This window comes from Hermetia illucens, chromosome 5 (assembly GCF_905115235.1).
Source record: "Hermetia illucens chromosome 5, iHerIll2.2.curated.20191125, whole genome shotgun sequence".
Lineage (NCBI taxonomy): Eukaryota > Metazoa > Arthropoda > Insecta > Diptera > Stratiomyidae > Hermetia > Hermetia illucens.
Window position 1 is genome coordinate 62,428,230 of NC_051853.1, and position 21,355 is coordinate 62,449,584.

A 21,355-nucleotide genomic window follows, 5' to 3' on the forward strand; every position below is an offset into this window, starting at 1 on the left:
TCCGACCATACCATCGAAGCCGCCTCTCTCGCAATTGTTCCACGATCGGTGGAACCCCATATCGATTGCGGATATCCTCATTTCAGATATGATCAAAACGTGTCACACCACTAGTCCAACGCCACATCTTCGTCTCCATTACCGCAAGATGCCGTTCATTGTCCCTTATAGTCGGCCAACACTCAGAATCATAGAGGGTGACAGGACGGACGGCATTGCGGTAAATTTTAGATTTGAGACGTTCGTTGATACATTGATCACAAAAAACACCAGTTGTGGAACGCCACTTCATCGGGATTGCGTTAATGCGTGAAGCAACTTCAAAACGCAGTACTTCATTGGATGATAGCGTTAATCCCGAAGTATTTAAATCGCTCAGTTCTGGGCAGGTCACTGCCGCTGACAGTGATTGTGCCTGTTTTATGGGGATCGGTCGTAAATAAATCAGTTTTGTTTAGATTCAATCTGAGACCGTGTTGCATGAGGCGATTCCATTTTTGGACAAGTTGCTCGAGATCATTTTTACTATTAGACGCTAAGAAAACATCATCTACATAAAACAGTGTATAGGGCGCTGGACGTTGCATGTCCCGGCAACAGTGTCCATAGCCGGAACAAAGAGGAATAGTGAGAGGGCGCTTCCTTGATGAACATCGACAGAGACATGAAGCGGTTTTAATATACCCGCCACACTTCGAACTTTACTTTTCGGGTTATGATAAACCAATTGAACCCAGCTCACGAGTTCTTCTGACACTAGGTGTTATCGTACCGCATACCAGATGAGTTCGTGTGGCACACGGTCAAATGTCTTCTTCAATTAGTAGTTTCGCAGTGCTTGACAAATCCGGCTTGATTCGGTTATTTGAACGATTTCGTGAATACGGTTGTGAAGAATGCGTTCAAAAATGTTCATGGTATGGAAAAGCAACCAGATCGGACGGTAATTTGAACATTCTGCTGGACTATCTTTCTTTTTCTATGTTGGGACTGTGGTATTTCTTGCCAAAAAGATGATGTTCTACCTTTCTGAATATCCCGATTGAAGAATTCTCTGAGCCATAGTGTTGGGTCCCAGCTCTTCGCTTTCCAGAGCTCAGATGCAATGTCAGGTGTGGCAGGGGCGTTTCTGTTCACGAACCTTCATTTGGAGAGACAATCGTTTGATGTACCATGTATTCATAAGTACAAGGTCATGGGTGTCCACAAAATCGACTATACGTTCGCAACCCTCATTGCACGCTTCAAACCCTTTTCACTCACACGGTCATTTAGGGGGCTTTTAGGTTATATTTTCAAAAAAAATTTTTTGGCATAATTTTGCTTTTTTATAGAAGGAAGATATCGTTTTAAAATTTTGCGCATATATTTATTAATATTTTAGGTATACAAAAAAATTTCAGAATTTTGGAAGCTGTTTTTTATAAATACCCAAATTCGATGGCAGACGTGATTTCTCGAGCCGATTTTCAGACCTCCTAGCTTCTTAAGGTCACATTCCCTCGAGTTCTAGTTGGCACCTTTGACCAATGTGCAGATATAATCTTTGGGATACATGTCTCAACACCCATCTGAAGGGCTTGGCATTCTTGCTAGAACAGTGTTTATAACTGGGTATTCCTTCTTGAGACTTCTCATAAACGGATTGTGCTATTGAAGGGCTTGGGCACGATTCAAAAGGTTTCAGGAAAAATTTTATCCGGAAGCATGTTGAGCTTCTTTCATCTTTTTGATGGACTTTTCTGCTTTATACATAAATTTGGATTTTTAATTCAGCGAAAAATCACAAGTGTTTATATTTCATTTTTTTCTAATATATCTTTACAGAACAGAAACACAAAACTTCTGTCGAAACGAATACAACTTAACGGGCTTGTGCAACCGTTCCACATGTCCTCTAGCCAATAGCCAATATGCCACAGTTCGCGAAGAAAAGGGTATCATCTATTTGTACATGAAAACCGCCGAAAGATCACATTTTCTTGGAAAGCTTTGGGAAAAAGTAAAATTGTCACGAAATTTCGAAAAGGCAATCCAACAAATCAACGAGAACCTTGTCTTCTGGAACAAATACGTCATAGCAAAATGCAAACAAAGGTTCATAAAAATCACACAATATCTCATACGAATGCGTAAACTGAAATTACGCAGACAGAAACTCATTGTGCCCTTATCACGTAAAATTGAACGTCGTGAAATTCGTAGAGAACAAAAGGCCCTCGTTGCTGCTAAAATAGATAATGCAATTGAAAAGGAATTGTTAGAACGTCTGAAGAAGGGAACATATCAAGATATTTACAATTTCCCACAAACGGCATTCAATAAAGCTCTGGAAGCGGAAGAAGTCGAAGACGATGAGGAAGCTGAGGCGGAGGAAGATGATGATCTTGAAACGGAGCGCGAAATGGAATTGGATGAAGACGTAAGGCAAGAGTTGAATATGGTCGATGAGTACGTTGAAGCGGATTCGGACATGGAAGATGAAGAGGAAGACGAAGATTTGGATGAGGATGACGATGTGGAATTCGATTCAGAGGATGAGGTAATAATTTGAAGTGATTCGACGTATTTTTATAATTATAAATGGTTTTGATTCTGCCTTCCAGGAGAGTGATTCTGGACAAAGAGAGGAAGTTGAGGTCGGCAGTGATTTCGAATCAGATGAGGGTTCTGATATTGAGGTGAGTTTTTTACTAAGATTTCTTTCTTTCGTATGGAAGCACCACAATCCAGATCAATTCATTAGGTAGACAGTGTGACTAGTTGTGGTTATTGTGAAGCGGTTTGATTTATAGTTCACTCCGGGGATTTTAGTAATTTTAGAAAATCAACCCTTTAAGAAGCAACTTAAAAACAAAAAAAAAATACTAAGAAATCTGGCTGGATTCTAGCACATATTGCTGTTGTTCCAGCAGTTCTATTCGATTTCAGAAGTCTGTTTCAGCCTTCTCCATATCGAGGCCAAGAGAAGCAGCCATCGTGAGCACCACCCCGATAGAAGCAGCGTTTTGATCTTTTAATGCAGGTGGTCTGACGTTAGGAGGCAGCTTGTCACTATGCGAAGAGCGGCATTCTGACAGACCTGAATGCTCGTCCATTGAGTATCATTCAAGTTAGAAGACCAAATGGGATCTTCATTATTTTGTTACATATCTATCGATCATGTAGGTTACGTTACGGATAGGATTTTTGTTATGGTTTCCCATTTTCTTACATATTCGGAATACAGTGCAGTGAAGACGATGTAGCCATGCATTCTAGGGTTGTTAATTTGACTACTGACTTTTGACGATTGACTACTGATATCCCTAGCTTAATCTTGGTCGTTGTGGAATTAGATAAAAGCTTCTGCCGACCAAGAAGTTGTTAAGTTCTTCAAAGTATTTGTTGATCAGTGGACATGTTTGAAATGACAAAAACAAAATCGAGTAGTTACCATGATTTGAAGCTCTTCAAGTGATGTAGGGAGCTCTGGTAGACAACACAAGTTGAACAGAGTCGAAGATAACAGTTGGGTTGATTGTACCTAAACTCTGTACTATCTACGAGCTAGATAATTGGTAATCTATTTGATTTTTTGATTCCATACGGCAGATATCCAGAAATTGTTTGCAGCTGGTCGTAGTAAAAGCCTTTGTTGGGTCAATCTTTACCGAAATTGTTCGGATACAAGTACGTGGTTGTAAATTGGGGAGGGTATAGCATCCAAAGTCGTCATGGCGCTATGTGTCCTACGAAAATGAATATGGCTTATGAGCTTTGAGCGGCTTGGTAACAGGCGATGATATGATGATGGGAGCGGTAAGATTCACATAGTTTTTCGTTCTTTCCTGGTGTAACATTGGAATTACTTTTCTGTTTTTCCAGTGTTCTGAAATAATCAGAGATGACATCAAGAGGTTCAGGTGGGTCGTTAGCTAACAGCTCAACTATCAAGTCTTTGGGCTTTTAGCTTCTTTGATGTCTGAGGTAACTTCAAATGGACGTGAACTAATATGCCAACTGTAAGGTTGCAAATCTTCTAGCATCTTTTGCATGTAAGTTTGTTGTAAGTGATCAGACCAAAGATTGCAGCTGCTCAGGTGCTTATTCCATTTAAATCTTCCATAGTTCACGTTCATATTTTCGGGGTCGTCGGGTTTGATTCTACGAATATTGTCTCTTGTGGAGTGATAAAATGTGGCCGGAGATTCAAAATTCATCCTGCTGGAATATGGCTTGAAGCTAAAGCAGCAGAATGACTTCATTAGCAGTCGGTTTTATTATAATTATTGAAAATGCAATGCTCTGTTGAGGTAGATTAGCTCTTTTGTCGAGTTTCATAATGACCGGGAGACGATCTATCGAGGGTCTAAAGTGGGTTACTAGTAAGCTTTGTTATAAAGGCTAGCATTAAAAGCTAGTGTCAGGATAACTGAGTGGTTAGAGCACAAGGCTGTCGTACGGAAGGTCGCGGTGGCAGTGGGATTTGTATCGTGATTTGACGTCGGATACTAGTCGACTCAGCTGTGAATGAGTACCTGAGTCAAATCAGGGTAATTATTTTCCGGCGAGCGCAATGCTGACCACATTGTTTCCTACAATATACTGTAGTGTACTGTTACGGTCTTGAATGAAGTGCTCTAACACACTTTAAGGCCCAGATACAATATGGATTGTTGCGCCAACGATTATTATTATTATTATTATAGTTATCTAGATTTGAATTGTTGGAATCGCGCAGCTAGTGTTGGCTAGTTAAGAAGGCAATCGATCAAGTAGCGTGGGATCGTTTTCCACTTGTTCCAAACGGTCTTCTGCAATGGTCATTCGATGCTACTTTGCTCCTCAGAAAGGTTCATTGGAACCATCTTCGCGCACAACTGCTAACGCCGATCTTCATGGATTAGGGCGCGCACACGCTGCGCATTCGCGTCAGTCCGCATCTCGACTGGTCTCCCGCTCCACGCCTCGTCTTCCACGTTTTCACGCTCCTCCTTGAACTCTTTATGCCATTGAAACACCTGAGCACGACTAAGAGCACTATCACCATGCACTTTTACAATTTTAGCGAACGTTTCCGAAGCTGTTTCGTCCAATCTGGCGCAAAATTTTATCGCGACGCGTTGCTCGTTACTCCATTTTCGTGACGAACACCACCAACACATGCCTACTCAACACGACACACCAGACGAACTGAACAAGCTGGAGCGATGGTGAATATATCAATGGAGATGGGAAGGATGCCGGGGAAGGGGGAGGGAATTTAAAGGTTGCAGGTTTACTACAAGCGCGGCAATAAAATCAGTCTCATTACTTAATTGTCTAACCTCGTAGACAGCATGAACATTTTAACTTGAACTTGATGACTGCGCCGTGGGGTTTAGGAAATAGCCCACAGTATTGAACTGTTTGATGGAATTCCATCTTTCCGGAGTACTTCTTCGTGAGAGTTTTATATTGAAAGCCGTTGCTAAATGTTAGACGGCATTGTTGGAAATCGGAGCCATAAGGGGCACCTGAAATCTTCTGGAGGTGGTAGTTCGCAACGCAAGATTCGGCATGTTAGGTGAGGTGGATGTTTGCTGTCCACTGTTTTTGTATTGGTTGCCAGTGACAATGGAATTCCACAGTTCACTGATTGAAGTTAAGGAAGCTTTTAAAATTGTATAGTTTGTGTAGTTTGCTGGCTGTTGATTCTTAAATGCAACCATGCCTATTGTCCTTTATTATCAGTTTAGGGTCTTCTGCAAGGATAGCAGCTGTTCGGCAGCCCATTTTCCCTGGAATTCATCCTCGTGGTACTGGATTAGTAGTGAGAATTCGATTACATCTCTATTTCCGCTAGTTTACTGACTCGAGACTTGTGTTAGGAAATCATCTAAATAATGATTTTTAAGCATCAAACACAAGTTGAGACTTAAAAATACACTCGAAGTCTTCCCAGCTAGTCGTAAAAGGCAATTAAAAGGGATAGACATTTGTGGACTAGAAGCCTGCAAATTTCGAAACATTGCAACTACGTCTAAGTTAAGTAAGGTGGTGGGACTCTGGAAAGTATTTCGCTTCCTTCTTGCGGCAATGCGCCTTTGTACTCTGGAAAGCCAAGTAATAGCAGACGTGAACCCAGCGTCAGATTACTCCTGACGGCTACCACAAGGTGTGCTCCCCTTTTCTTGTAAGCCGCTTTCTACCAGGATTCTGATCCAGGTTAATGAGTATCACAATTTTATAGTGATATTATGCACTGCAACTATGGGTGATCTGAATTCCAAGGTGAGCTCTGGCAATAATTTGCTTGGACATGTGATGGCGAAATACGGTCTTGGTAACTGTAATAATGATGGTGGAAGGATTGTGGGTTTCCGCAGCTTCCACCATTGGTGGCACATTGTTCGAGCACGGAGTTGCCATAAGGTCAATTGGGTTTCAATTGATCAGCATCGTACGAACAATAAGATTGACAACTTTGCGATTTGCAGTAGATTTGCTAGTTGTCTTTTTTATGTCTGTAACAAAAAGGCGCCGCTATGGGGCTCGGAAGGGATGCTTATCTGATACTCGCTTATTTCTGCTTGCATGCTGCGTCCACCACATCTCACAGGGTCGAAGAGCTGCGACCCTCCTAATTCAATATTGAACGCTTATATGATCCAGCGGTCACTCGAGAGTGGGAGAGCTATCTCGCTGAACCTTCCGCCATCAAAAATGCGAGTGCTACGCAGGACGCAGGATGTCACAAAATCTGGTTAATTGCGGAATCGTGGAAGCGGATCGATGAACAGAAGGGATTGAAGGTTCCATTGACCGCTGCGGGCAATAGAAAATGTGACGTACTCGAGTTGCGATACCGTGGAAAATCTTTCAAAGTAGTGTGCGGCGTGACAAAATGGAATTAATTTTTGCGCTGGTCAAGGAAGTTGATAGTATACCGCACGATGAAAGAACTTGCATCTTTTCGCAAACCTTTCGATGATCGAGTCTTCAACCACCCTGACACGCAATTGAAGAGATGGAATGTACATCCCATGTGCAGCGTTTGGGACGTTCTTCATATCTAATCGATTTGTTCTTAAGAAGTACTTTTTGCAGAATCAAATTAATATTTCATTACTAATTCGAGCAATGCCTACATGACTTCATTTCATAAGCCCCCAAAATATTGGAGCTGGAAAAAATTTTGCTGTTTTTTTGGTAAAATTCAATAGTTTTTTTTTTAGTTTTATAGTGTGAAAATGAAATTATCTTACTTATTGAATTCCGTTTTACAATGAACGGAAAGGCATTTCACTAATATATTGTACTTACAAAGAAAGATGTTACCATAAAACTTTAAGTTTCTTTTTAAAAATGATTAAAGCTGAAGCTAAAAGAGCAAGTAAGTGGAAGTAGCACAAGAATTCGCGAATGGTGAGAACATAAAGATTGCAAACATTACGGAGGAAGAACAACAAGTTTGTTTTAACAAACAACCTTCGGAAAAGCATTTTCACGGTTCGTTAGATATCTTTGGCTAGTGCTTGATTTTAATCAAGCCTCCGCTTTGTAGTACAATCTAGTGAATCAGGGTGATTCTCATCATCCTTTTTGGTTCGAATCAGCGAAAAGGGAAGCTATTTCTTTCCTTCTTATTATAAATGCTATATTTTGAACATCGGCGAGTTGGAGGTCCCGCCAACTGAAGACGACTGACAAATACTGCCACCACCAAGTATAGAAGAAACAGTACATGCAATTCATCGGCTTAAAAATCATAAGTCGCCAGCAGCCGATGGAATTACAGCCGAATTGGTTAAATATGGAGGCGACCAATTACATCAAGTGGTTCATTGTGCTCAAGGTGTGGGACAGCGAATCAATATCTGACGACTGGCAAAGAGACATTATCGGTCTCATACATAAAAAGGGAAATATCACACAGTGCAGCAATTATGGAGGTATCAAGTTACTGAGTACCATCTATAAGATATTCTCCACTATCTTGCTAAGCTGGATAGCCCCCTACGCCCAGAGCATCATTGGCTCATACCAAAGAGGCTTCACTCCAGACAAATCAGCAACAGATCACAATTTTCTCTCTGCGATAAGCGATGGAAAAACTGTTGGAATATGGACATCAGTTGCACTATCTGTTCATCGCATAGCCAGGGTAAAACTGTGCACGGCCATGAGAGAATTCGGCATCCCGACGAAATTGATAAGACTGACTATGCTGACCCTGACCAATGTGCGAGGCAAGCTAAAAGCAGCAGGATCACTCTCAAGACCATTGAACACCAACAACGGTCTACGACAAGGGGATGCCTTATCATGCATCCTTTTTAACCTGGGCCTCGAGAAAGTGATCCGTGATGCTGAGGTAAATGCAAGAGGTACGATCCTCTTTAAGGTCACCCAACTACTGGCCTATGCTGACGATATCAACATCATGGGAAGAACGACCCGAGACGTACAAACGGCCTTCATCCAGATCGACCAGGCGGCGATTGGTGCGAGATCTTGGGCTGCACATCAATGAAGGCAAGACAAAGTATATGGTGGCAATGTCAGCACCAAAAACCAACCAACCAACAACATCAAACCGCACTGGTCAAACCGGAAGAATAAAGATAGAAGACTACAACTTTGAGACCGTTGATAATTTCTCCTATCTAGGGTCGAAAATCACAACCGATAACACGATGATGAAATCCGCACACGGTTGTTGTCAACCAACAGAGCCTATTTCAACTTATAAAAACTGTTCCGCTCGAAACGTCTCACCATTGGGTCAAAGCTCTTACTGTGCAAGACAATGATCTTGCCAGTCCTCATGTATTCCTCGGAAACTTGGGTTCTTAGCAGGAAAAATTGCGAACTCTTGGCCGCGTTCGAGAGAAGAATCCTCCGAAGAATTTTCGGCCCCCTACATGAGGATGGACGATTCCGTAGCCTACATAACGACGAAATCTATGAGCGATACCATGACCGTCAGGTTGTGGGTAAAATCCGGCTCAATAGGCTACGGTGGGCGGGTCACTTAATCCGTATGGATGAGGATGATCCAGCCCAGAAAGTCTATAAGGGCAATATCTATGGTAGAAAAAGAAGACGAGGCAGACCCTGCCTGAGATGGAGCGATGGTGTAGGTCAGGACGCCAGACAGCTTTTAGGGATATCGAATTGGTGGACCTCGGCGCAAAACCGTCTCGAGTTCTTTATTAAGGCAGGCCTAGACCGGATACCGGTTGTTGCGCCGTTGATGATGATGATGATTAAGTTTGGAGGTGGGGTCAAGTTTTGCTATTCAGTGAAGTTACAGAAGATTATATGCTAATTCATGGTGACAGTTTCATTTTAAAATAAAAATGATGACATATCATATTATAGTTGCAAAATCATTTCTGGATATCTGCACACTTAAAAGTATTTGGAATAAGTAAACTATAAACTTCTCTCCCTATTTGCCAAGCACACTCATTTTACGCAATCTCAGCAGGCAACTTGTTGGGATTGTTTATGTTTAATTTAATGAACAACTAACAAGTAGAAAGCCATAAAAGTACATTTACATTTTACTATCGAGTTTATTCGCTAACTTGTGAAATTAAATGAAATGAGTCATTATGTGCCTCTTGCACTTTGAAAACTAGAAATAGTACTGACTAGGTTCATTCGTTGGGTATCATATTTGATTCGGCATTTTTCTAGCTGTGTGAACTCACAATTAGCTGATCATGTTAGTCTCCTTGCTCAGAATCTTTTAAAGGCATCCGTTTTAGCAGGCAGAATATGAAGTTGTTTCTCACTTTCCTGAAAACTACCCCCAACTGCTTCTGTTTAGTGCAATATTTTTGCTGCTATTTCTTTCGTTTCGAACTGTAATTGTTGGAATTGTATATAACCGTATTAAAAAGCTTTTGATTGAGATATTAACGTCTTCTAATTTGAGTAGTTGATTCCAACCATTCACGTCATTCTCAAGCCAATAATTCCTTTTATGGTAAGTTGTTCTTCTCGGCTACAACTTTAAATTTCCCTACGTAGTAGTAACGAATCAAGTCCGTTGATTACTCAAAGAATATTTCGCTAAAAGCAAAGCGGGCGGAATTATTTTTAATGAATTTTATATTAAAACACAAACAAAACGTTTGTATAGATGTTAACAAGAACTATTATGAGCAGCTCGGTAGCGTCAGTAATAATACTCTTAAAGTAAGATCATTGTCAGGTAAATGGAGGACAATTCTGAATTTTAGGCACAACTCATTGATATTACAATAAAATTCAAGGGGTTATTACTGATAAGCATAGCTTGTCCGATAATTTTAAATAAAAACTGCTTGCATCAAACCTTCTCTGTCAGGGATGCCTTTCGTATGTTCTTGAACGGCTATGTGACCGCAAGTATTCACTTATACTTTTATGGATATTGCTGTCCCCTGACCGGTAGCTTTTGCGATTATAGTGCACCTCGTTAATATCTACTAATGATTCCTTTTCAAGAAACTGCTGGGTATGAGTAGTCAAAACAACGTAGAAGTTGCCTTGAAAAGACATTGACCTCATAAATGATATATAAAGTTATATAGTGCCATATCCCTGGGCGGAATAAGTAGACATTTGCAAAACATTCTCTTTCTACTAACTTCCCCTACTTTTTGTAGCTCTGTTGCAAGCGTCATTACCGTCAGTAAACTTTTTTTGGGTTATCTTATGGTATAGTGAACGGACTACAATTTTTAGGTTGTCGTTGGATCGTAGGAGCTTTTTTTATTTTATCTCCAATCCTTTATTGCACTAGAATATAGTAGAACTCATAACACGTTTCAAGGTCATGATCAAATTTATCATGGAGTTAGAAATTTGAATGAAACCGAAGACGTGTACATGTCTAGATAGGGTAAGAGTCGGCGGACCCCAGACCTACGTCATAGTATAAAACTAAGAGTTTTTCTGTGTGAAGTGCCCTTGGTGTATATCCCAAGGCTATGCTTTACCTTACCACCCTTAGAAGAGACTCTAAAATTATTTCTAGGTCTTTCTGGAGTAGTTTTTGGAAGACGGCATCTACTTCGGTTGATGTCACTGGTTTAAATTATCTCACTGCCCACTGCCCTCTTTTGCTAGTTTCCAGTTTCCTCTTCCGACATAGCACTTTCTTGCACGTCTCCTCTTCACTGGGCTGCAGGTTTACTTCCCTGCTTGATCCAGTCTTTTCTGTCTCTATAACCTCCGAGATTCCTCCGGGGACGTAGGTAGGTTTTCACCCGATATCTCCCCCGAATTGTTTGTCCTCGGTTTTTCCTTGTGCACGTACATACTTTAGTTGCCAAATCTACTGTTGATACGGCAACTTCGACGTTTGATCACCTCCAGGGGTCGGTCATCCACCCCGATCCTGAGGGGTCTACCCTTGCCCTACCTTGCATCTGAAGACTCTCCATAATGGCGTATGGAGATCCTCATTCTCTCCAGGCCCATAAGATCTTCCGTCTCTAGTGCGGAGGCTTTAGAAAGAAACACTGTCACGTCAATAGTGCTGCTCCTTTCCAGCTTGGCTATTTAGGGACTATGGTGCTAAGCCACTCCGTCCAGCAGTATCTAATCTAGTCGAAACCGTATCCCGGTGAACATAAGCTTCACAGTTCAGGCCTTGTACATCTGTCTGATGACAAGGTCTTTTCTTTGGTTTTAGGTCTTCCTTCAGATAACGCAGGTATCATTCAGCACTTGTGCCACTGAGGTCTGTCTCCTTTCTGATGTCAGGTAGCGCTAAACGTGAGAAAGTGTCAGTGAAAGTGTATTTACTACTCCCTAAAATCCTCACACACTTCTTTCTCCTACTCTCTTAACGGGCATTCCTTCTTCTTCTTTTTCTTTAGCTTTTTTCCCGTTCACAAGCGGGATCGGCTCGTCGTGATCGGTTTCGCCATTTGGCTCTATCGAATGTCTGATCTGGGTGCAATCTTGAGGCTTTTAAATCCCCATCCAGCGTATCAAGCCACCGTTGTTTCGGCCTGCTTTTTGGTCGTTTATCATCGACTTCGAAGTTCAGACCAATCTTGGCAAGTGAATTCTCGTTCGCACGAATTACATGTCCATATCATCGAAGACGCCTCTCTCGTAACTTTTCCACGATCGGTGCAACCCCATAACGATGGCGGATATCTTCATTTCGGATGTGATCAAAACGTTTGACGCCACTAGTCCAACGCAACATCTTCGTCTCCATTACCGCAAGACATTCATTGTCTTTTATAGTTGGCCAACACTCAGAACCATAGAGGGCGACAGGGCGGACGACATTGCGGTAAATTTTAGATTTAAGATGTTCGTTGATACGTCGATCACAAAGAACACCAGCTACTTCATCCAGGTTGCGTTAATGCGTGAAGCAATTTAATAACGCAGTTCTCCATTGGCTCATAGCGTTGACCCGAGGTATTTAAATCGCTGAGTTCTGGGCAGATCACTGCCGCTGACAGTGATTGTGCCTGTTTCATGGGGATCGGTCGTCAAAAATTCAGTTTTGTTTAGATTCAATCTGAGACCGTGTTGCATGAGACGATCATTCCATTTTTGGACAAGTTGCTCGAGATCATTTTTGCTATCAGATGCTAGGAAAACATCATCTGCATAAAGCAATGTGTAGGGCGCAGGACGTTGGATATCCCGCGTGACGGTGTCCATAACAAAAACAAAGAGGAGTGGTGAGAGGGCGCTTCCTTGATGAACACCAACAGAGACATGAAGCGGTTTTGATACACCCGCCATACATCGAACTTTACTTTTCGGATCGTGGAAGAGCAATTGAATCCAGTGCGCGAGATCTTCTGGTACTAAGTGTTGTCGTAAAGCATACCAGATAAGTTCGTGTTGCACGCTTTCTCTAGATCCAGAAATGCAATGTAAAGGGGGCCATACTTCTTACGGTGTTTCTCCATGAGTAACAGCGCTGCGTGTATTGCGTCAGTAGTTCCGCAGTTTTTGATAAATCCGGCTTGATTCACGGTTATTTCGAAGATTTCACGAATGCGAATGTCAAGAATGCGTTCAAAAATTTTCATGGTATGGGAAAGTAACCGGACCGGACGGTAATTTGCTGGACTACCTTTCTTTTTAAGGTTTTGTGTAAACACAAAACCTTATTAAAATCGGTTTACCGTCTGTCTGTCTGTCTGTCTGTCTGTCTGTCTGTCCGTCTGTCTGTCTGTCTGTCTGTCTGTCTGTCCGTCACACGCATTTTTCTCGGAAACGGTTACAGCGATTGACACCAAATTCGGTAGAAAGGTGGGAACTGTGAACGCTCACACATACAGTGAGTTGCATCCTCTTACGTCGAATTTAAGGGGGGTCCCCATACATGCAAAAGGGGGGTGTAATTTTTTTTTTCATCAAATATAGTCATGTGGGGTATCAAATTAAAGGTCTCGGTTAGTACTTTTCGAAGCCGGTCTTAGTTTTGACATTTGTTGGAAAGGTGGGGAGTGCGGGGGGTTGAAAGTGACCATTCCTTTACGGGGGCCATTCTCAGAAACTACCAAACCGAAAAATCTAAAAAAAATCAGGAGGCTGCCACTGTACGGTGCCTGGGCTCCGAAATACCTTCCACACTGATATTTGCACAAATAAAGTTAATAATAGTATATTACTATAATTTTTAGTAATTCGCTGCAAAACCCCCCTTAAGTTCATGCTAAGACCACGAAATTTCGCAACAATATAGGGTGTAACATAGAGCATGATGTTACCAAGTTTGGTGGAAATCGCACTATTGCTAACAAAGTTATAATACGTCAAAGTCGTCGCTTCTTTGCAAATTCAAGGCTATAAATGTCAATATCATCCGAAAATGGATATTCTCACATAATATTGTATATGCATATATTACGTGCTACGTACTAAGAAATGCACAAAACCTTTCGTACCTGAAGCGTCCAGCTTCCGGTTTCCCGACTTGTTTCATATTGGAACAGTGGTATTTTCTTGCCAGTCAGATGGTGTTCTTCCTTCCTGAATAACCCGATTAAAGAATTCACTGAGCCACAGTGTTGGGTCCTAGCTCTTCGCTTTCCAGAGCTCAGATGCGATGTCGTCAGGTCCTATGGCTTTTCCTGATTTCATTCGTTTTATTGCCTCCTCGACTTCAGTTGCGCTGACAGGTGGAAGTGCTCCAAATGCCGGCAATGCTTGTGGAAGTGGAGGATGAACCAATTCTTCAGTTGAAATCTATTCGAAGTATTCTCGCGATCTATCCGTTGCGGCTCGACGGTTGGTAAGCAAAGTACCGTTCTTGTCGTTAACGCAACAGAAGTGTTTGATATCCTGTGTACGTTCGTTACGGCTTTTAGCAAATCGATACAGATCTCTCCCGCCATTCCGAGTGTCCAGTTTATTGTAAAGATTTTTGTAATGGTCCCCTCGGTTGACAGTGACTGCTTTCTTTGCTTCCCGGTTGGCATTCTTATAAATTTGCCAATTAGCTAGCGTTTTATCGTCGAGAAATTTGTGGTAGAGGCGTTTCTTTTCACGGACCTTCATTTCAACATCATCATTCCAAAGCCAAGTATCTCGGTTGATGTACCGCTTACCCGGCTTGGTGACTTCGAGGGTTGCAGAGGCCGCTTTGTGGCTCATGTCTTTCATTTGGTTCCATGATTCTTCCACATTCGTAATGGTCGGCAATCGTATGAGTGAGACCGTTTCTTCTTTCTTCTCACCAAATCGCCACCATTTAATGCGCAGCGGGCCAGTGCGTTCCTCACGCTGTTTTATCGGTGGCTTAATTCGCAAGACGGCAATTAACGGCCGATGTTGAGGTGTGATGGTCTCATAGGGATCGACTTTGCAATCAGTGATAGTGGTAAAATGTTGGTGTCTTATGAGAATATAGTCGTTTTGCGCTTTACTGTTCCCATTATAAAATGTAGGAAGATGAGATAATCGTTTGATGAACCATGTATTCATAAGTACAAGGTCATGGGTGTCCGCAAAATCGATTATAAGCTCGCCACCCTCATTGCACGCTCCGAACCCCTTTCCCCCATGGCACCTGTTACCGTCTGCCTTTTCACCCACATAACCATTAAGATCGCCGGCAATGATAATATAGTCGTCAGAAGGCACGTGAAAAGTCTTTTCATCGAGAATTTGCTAGAAGGCATCTTTCTCGGCATCAGGTCGACCTGTCTGTGGTGCGTACGCGGTGAAGAAGTGAATAGTGTGATCAGCTGATATAATGATGACCTTCATCAGCCGATCATCAAATCGTTCGACTTCTTTAATGGCATCACGGAAACCCTCTGAGATGGCAATGCCAACACTATATTGATTGCGTGGGTTATCAAAATAGAGAAGTTTATAACCATTTTTACCGCGTTCGCATTCAATGTCGCAGCTTTTAGCATCAGGCCATCGGGTTTCTTGCAGAGCGCAGATATCAATTTGCCTTTTCCGAAGGGCTCTTGCGAGTTCCTCGGTCGTTCCAGTTAGGGTACCAACATTGAGATACATATTTGTTTTGTTCGAACTAACTTGCTTACGTCCTGACGCCGTCCATGCGTCAAGAACCCTTGCTCATTTCTCGATAGGACCGGGGCCCGTCCTGCCGCGTCGACTGAGGTAGACGCCCTAGCATTTTTCCGAGGCTTGTGACTCAATCCGGTCATCATGTTTGTAACGACATTGTATGCATTTGCTTGGTCGGCCTGTCGCGGGACCTGTCACCAAGAGAGATCAGATCTTTCCCTGATCTCAGCATTTTATTTTTGTTTTACTGAGGATAGTATAGAGTACGTTGCTTCAAACCCTCCTCCTTTATCTGGGCTTGGGACCAGCGTACTATGTTAATAGCATGGCGGAGTTCTTAACGGGCATTTCTTATCCTGTTTAAATTCCACTCAAGACCTCGGAGTCACTTTCGACAATAAGCTCCGCTTTGACACTCATTGCCTCGATGTCATCAATCGAGCAGCAAAATTTTCACACCACACCTATTAAGTATTGTTATCGAATTTTGGCAATGTTTTTCAGTTCTCCCAAGAATTTTCAGTAGATGGTGTGGGAATCTAAACCACACACACTATTCCACAATTATCTGAAGGAAAGACCCTATGTGGCCAATGCTGGGGGATTCAGAGCGGAAAGCACTCAAGTGATCAGCGTCTGATGAGTTGCATTTGTCCTGGTACGAAACCATAAGTTTCGTCTCTTATTTTAGATCACTTGGGTGCTAAGTCCGGAAAGAGGATCCGTGGCCTAAAACAGGTGGAGCAAGTTGGTCCCCATTTGGTCAATGATTACTATAATCGGGCAAGGCAATATCGCAAAACCTTTAATTAACAAAGTAACTTGTTGCTCAACGTGTGGTGGCGAATTTCTGGAGTTAGCACCTTTATGTATTCTTCACATATGCATCAATGAAATTCTGAGAAACTGACGAAAATTACGGTAAGCACGAAAGGTGGGCGCGGGGTCTGTTCGAATATATAATGAAAAGATGGTGTTGAGATTTCTTTTCCAGGCCATAAATACAATTTCACTTTCAGTATACCGAAAGATCTATTTGTCTGCAGGCATTCTAAACTGCTTTCCAATGGCATAAATGATCGATTTTTTATTTTAATTATTATAACTTCGAGCAAAACAGCCAGCGTATGCACGCTTTTGTACTGCACACATTTCCTTGTTTTCAATAAAAGAAAAAAACAATTATTATTGTCGTAATTTAATAATTAAAAGAGATTTTGCTTACATTTTTATTATACTCGATAAATGCGGTTCATTTATGGTCCCTTAGGCATTGGTGTCTGCATTTCTGCGACCACTCGTACATGATTTCATAATGATCAATTTATTGAACGGCATTCCGCATTACGAGTTGGCCTACCTCTCGCTATGCCACTGCCCAGAGACTCCCATGCAGAAATGACCACTTCAAGTGTGATACGTGTGTGAATCGGGTTTTCCAAGGTTGCAGAATCAGCTAAGCATGTATTTCGACTGCTTCGACTGAAAGAACAAAAAAAAAACACCAGCTACAAATAGGTGACCGCTCTGAGTGCGAAAATACTTACGTTGGGTGCTAATTGACACGGCAAAGAAATTTAGTATTGGATTCCAATTAAATCTTCACAAGCCAATGATCACTTGCGGGCGAGTATCATGTTCTCTCTGGTTGAAATCCCTCACATCGGTTAGGAGCAAGTTTTTTATCTAATCCCAAGTGTTCTTTGCTCCAAAGTAACACTTGACTGCAACCCTAGCTAAGATATCATAAACGATTCAAATGACTCACCCAAATGACGCTTTTCCTATCCAAATATAAGCAAATAACCATTCCGTCCAGTGTCACTATTAAATAACAAGAAATGTTAATTATCTGTGACGTCACTCTGATAAACCGGAATTTTTTCCGTATAAATAAATAACCAAGTCCAGACTGTGCCTCTCGTGCACAGCATCCTAATTGAAGATTCTGTTTACACTCTCACTCTCTTGGTAAATACGCGATTCGGTACAATGTGTCGCGGATTCACGACGTCTTTGACCATGAAATCACCTGGCCAGGTAAAATTGGCTTTTTTGTCTAACTGACATTGGTTGGTAATAGTTTGTGGATGGGTATGCATAGATGTTTTTTGGAACAAGTAAATTCGAAGCCATGAGAGTCACCTTTTTTACAATCAAGAAAGGGAGATTTAGTCACGCATAATTGGCGTAGAAAGTAGAGCAGGAACAGCTCCAGGGGGGATGGTCAGCAGCAGTCAAGGTTTTACAGTTCTTTTATGTCGTTTCAGAGAAAAACGCTCTTGCAGAGTATTATCTAATACTACTCCTGGCATTAGACTATAATAATAATAATCGATAGCGTAACAATCCAATTTGGATCTAGATCCCTCCGCGGTTATTACCCTCGTTTACCTACTGTAAATTAATGCTTACATTACTTGATGATGTTTTAGGCTGCAATAATTTCTAGAAAAAGCACAATCTCGATGTATTATAATTGCCTCAATGATGGCATGATTTGCACCATATTTACTAGTTTATTGGGAATAGTGTTCTATTTGTTGAAAATGCGATCCTTGGGGATGGGTAGTGATCTTACGTCATTCAACATTGCTTCGACTCTGTACTCGGGACCACGATAATTAGGGAGGGCTGGGGAACTATGCTGTGGTAATTCTAAGGCAAAAGACGGAACTAGGGTTGTGATATAACATAACATTTCACATTGTTTTTGGGTGGAAGGGTTTGCGAAAAACTGTATGCCAAGGATAATATGCAGACGAAGCACGACTGTGATTCTCTCAAATAATCAAGGGACATTAAAAGTCATTGTATCACCCTAAACCAGATCTAAAGTGATATGGGGGTGTCAGCAAAACCTCAAAAAGCTTGTTGTCAAAACGAGATAATGTTGAAATGGACAGTACGGCACAAAGGTATTCATGGCAATGAGAGGTCGGATTAATGTGCAAAATAACACCATTTGTGGGAGAGGATTCTCCATTTGCGAGATTCTAGCTCAAGCAATCCGTTCATTAATAGGAGGGGTAGGCTATAATAATCATGATTGATGGCTCGGTAATCTAGGACTATTACCTTGATTTGACTCAAGTACTCTTTCACAGCTGAGTCGGCTGGTATTTGACATCCAGTCACTATACAAACCGCTCCGCCACCGCGACCTAACAGGTCTAATAATCGGTCAGTATTCTCTGTGAAAACATTTGCATGCGATAGGGACCTATAATGAAGATCAAAAATGTTGACCTAGCAATGAGAAAGACGAAATAATCTTGCGATGCAAACATATCATCAAGGGAGTATCTAATCCCATGACGTGACTTTTCATATAAATGAACTTCGATATATAAGCCTACAGGCTGCAAACCCAATTCCACACAAAGCATACCACGCAATCCCCCCTTCCTCGATCCAGCCAAGATGGTATCATAATGACAGCTTTGTCTTCTGATCTTATGAAGCTTTTGATTAGAAAAGTATCACTTCAAATAAGTTTATTTAATTTCATTTTGACTAACTTTTCAGTGTGTACACATTAAATGTATCCTATTAGTTCCTTCTCATTGCGTAACGTTTTTTACGAGGAGTTAATCTACTAATTTTATATAACATTTGATTTCGATTGAAACTGTGTCAATTATGGCGCTATCCATTGATTAGGAACTTTGGTTTCTGCGTGATATACTCTGATTCGTGAGTTTCCACTGTTTCGAGTTTTTCCAAGGGTTTACAGCCTACAAGGTACTATAACACCTTTTCAATTGTGCTGGCACAACGGCCAAAACTACTTTCGGCTTAAAATTTGATGTTTTGAAAGTGAACATGAATTGAACTGTTTCGTATGAACTAGTCAAACATATTTTTACAATGGCATTCATTCCAACTCCTAATCGTGTGAGGAGAACTTAATGACCAGGCTGCATTTCCTCGGGCTTTTTAATTAAGAGGGGAGGAGCGGAGTTCCAGTTTACAGGTCCATTGTACTACTTGTTCATTCCCTTTAGACAATCGCAACCCAAAGGACAACGTCGAGATGGTCCTAACTTTCTCGGCATCGTTTATCAATGGGTTTTATTTTTAGAAGTTTTTTGCTCAATGATTAGCGAAGGCTCAAGAATATTTCATGTATTTTGCGGCTTTTTTAGTTCCCTCAGGCACATATCAATGGCAATGATTATGTCATTACGGCTTTTCGTCCTGACTGTTCCAAAATGGATTAGACTTTCTCGACAGTGTGTTGTGAAAAAGACTCAATGTTTTTTTCCAGCAAACTCCTCCCGCTGATTTAAAAAAGGTCATCTCTTTGTTCTTCTCTTTCTGCTTATTCTATCCACTATTATTTTGATCAAAAAGTTTCAAATTAGTAGATAAATTACAAGATAATAGATATTATTCCCTTCAATTCAATCTTGTCGTTCATTGCCTGACCTCATGGTGCAGAACACAGTGTGGGAAGTAAGGTATCAGTCCCTGTTCCGATAACCTCAATTAGCGCCGTATTGTACCGTTTTCATGCAAACTCCTAAGATCATGATTGCTGTGGGAAGGCAAGGCGAGCAGAATCTAGCAGCCAACTCATGCACTCTACAACCCTCAAAGAATTGTTCTCTAGGGTCCGCACCTTAACACTAGTTAGAGCTGGGCTATCGCAAAGGAAGTGCCTGGGGATTTCACCCTCCTTCCTGCAGCTTCGACAATACGAATTGTATGATATGCCAAGTCTGACGGCATAGTCCCATATAGACCAGCGCCCCGTGAAAATCGCCGTAATATTGTACGTATTTGCGTTCGTCTGGCCCAAAATCTTTCGCAATTGGGTCTTATAGGAGGGTCAGATCCCCCCTTAACTGCGAGTAGAGTCCCCTCTTTCACAGTCGCGCTGCGCTCACTGTCAAGGGCGTAGCTTCGCCTGACCAGCCCGTCGGCCAGCTCATTCAAGTCTATGCTCCTTTGACAGGTAACCCAGAGGAGAGCGATTTTAAGCCTGTCGCTCGGACTATTCGGTGCGTCTCTGCACTGGTCCATAAGTGTGGAGGATGTCGTTTTTGAGTATAAAGTCTTAATAGCTGCCTGGCTTTCGGCCAGAGTGAAACTCTTACTATTGGAACTCGGATCATGCCATCCGCAGGCTTCCAGTATCGCCAGTACCTACGTTTGAAATACACTGCCGAATCTCGGAATGTCGTACGACCCGGCTACACTCACTGTGCGTATCCGGAATATCCGTTTGTGTAGTAGTCCGCTGGGAAGACCAAAAGTTTCAGAGGAACTTCGTCTAGGATGTTGCTATGGACATAGGGCTTCATCGTCCAACATTGGTCTCACGGAGCCTGGCAGTACTGCACGGTACACCGAATTTAATATGAAGGAACAGAGTGGAGGGGAGGCGTATATTGAGGGGATCTGCCGGGCAGGAGTGCACAGCTCCAGTAGCTCCTACACATGCCACTTTTTGGATCTTATTAAGTTTGATTCTTTTTAAGGTTTTGTGTGTCTGTCTTTCCGTCTGTCTGTCTGTCCGTCACACGCATTTTTCCCGGAGACGGTTGTAGCGATTGGCACCAAATTTGGTAGAAAGGTGGGAACTGTAAACGCTCACGCATATAGTGAGTTGCATCCTTTTACGTCGAATTTAAGGGGAGGTCCCCATACATGCAAAAGGGGGGTGTAATTTTTTTTTTTTTCATCAAATATAGTCATGTGGGGTATCAAATTAAAGGTCTCGGTTAGTACTTTTCGAAACCCAGTTTTGACATTTGTTGAAAAGGTGGGGAGTGCGGGGGGTTAAAAGTGTTCATTTTTTCAACGAACCCATTCTCAGCAACTACTCAACCGAAAAATCTAAAATCAGGGAGCTGCCACT

General features: G+C 41.9%; 1 protein-coding gene and 1 long non-coding RNA gene across 3 annotated transcripts in view; one reads left to right on the plus strand and one right to left on the minus strand.

The window, feature by feature from the left end:
- The window catches only part of LOC119656793 (protein MAK16 homolog), a 53,624-nt gene that overhangs the window by 3,025 nt on the left and 29,244 nt on the right, over positions 1-21,355 (plus strand). Inside the window, exons 3-4 of the mRNA XM_038063401.1 lie at positions 1,828-2,542; positions 2,607-2,681. Of these exons, the coding sequence (XP_037919329.1) occupies positions 1,828-2,542; positions 2,607-2,681 (790 nt within the window). The remainder of the gene's footprint in view (positions 1-1,827; positions 2,543-2,606; positions 2,682-21,355) is intronic.
- LOC119656796 lies at positions 16,626-17,495 on the minus strand. Of its 2 annotated transcripts, XR_005250097.1 has the most exons (3): positions 17,037-17,495; positions 16,715-16,971; positions 16,626-16,644 (listed from the first exon to the last, which is right to left on the minus strand). It is a non-coding gene; the product is annotated as an uncharacterized LOC119656796 (long non-coding RNA). The 2 variants fall into 2 exon arrangements; XR_005250096.1 differs by lacking the exon at positions 16,626-16,644 and having other exon boundaries at positions 16,672-16,971; positions 17,037-17,493.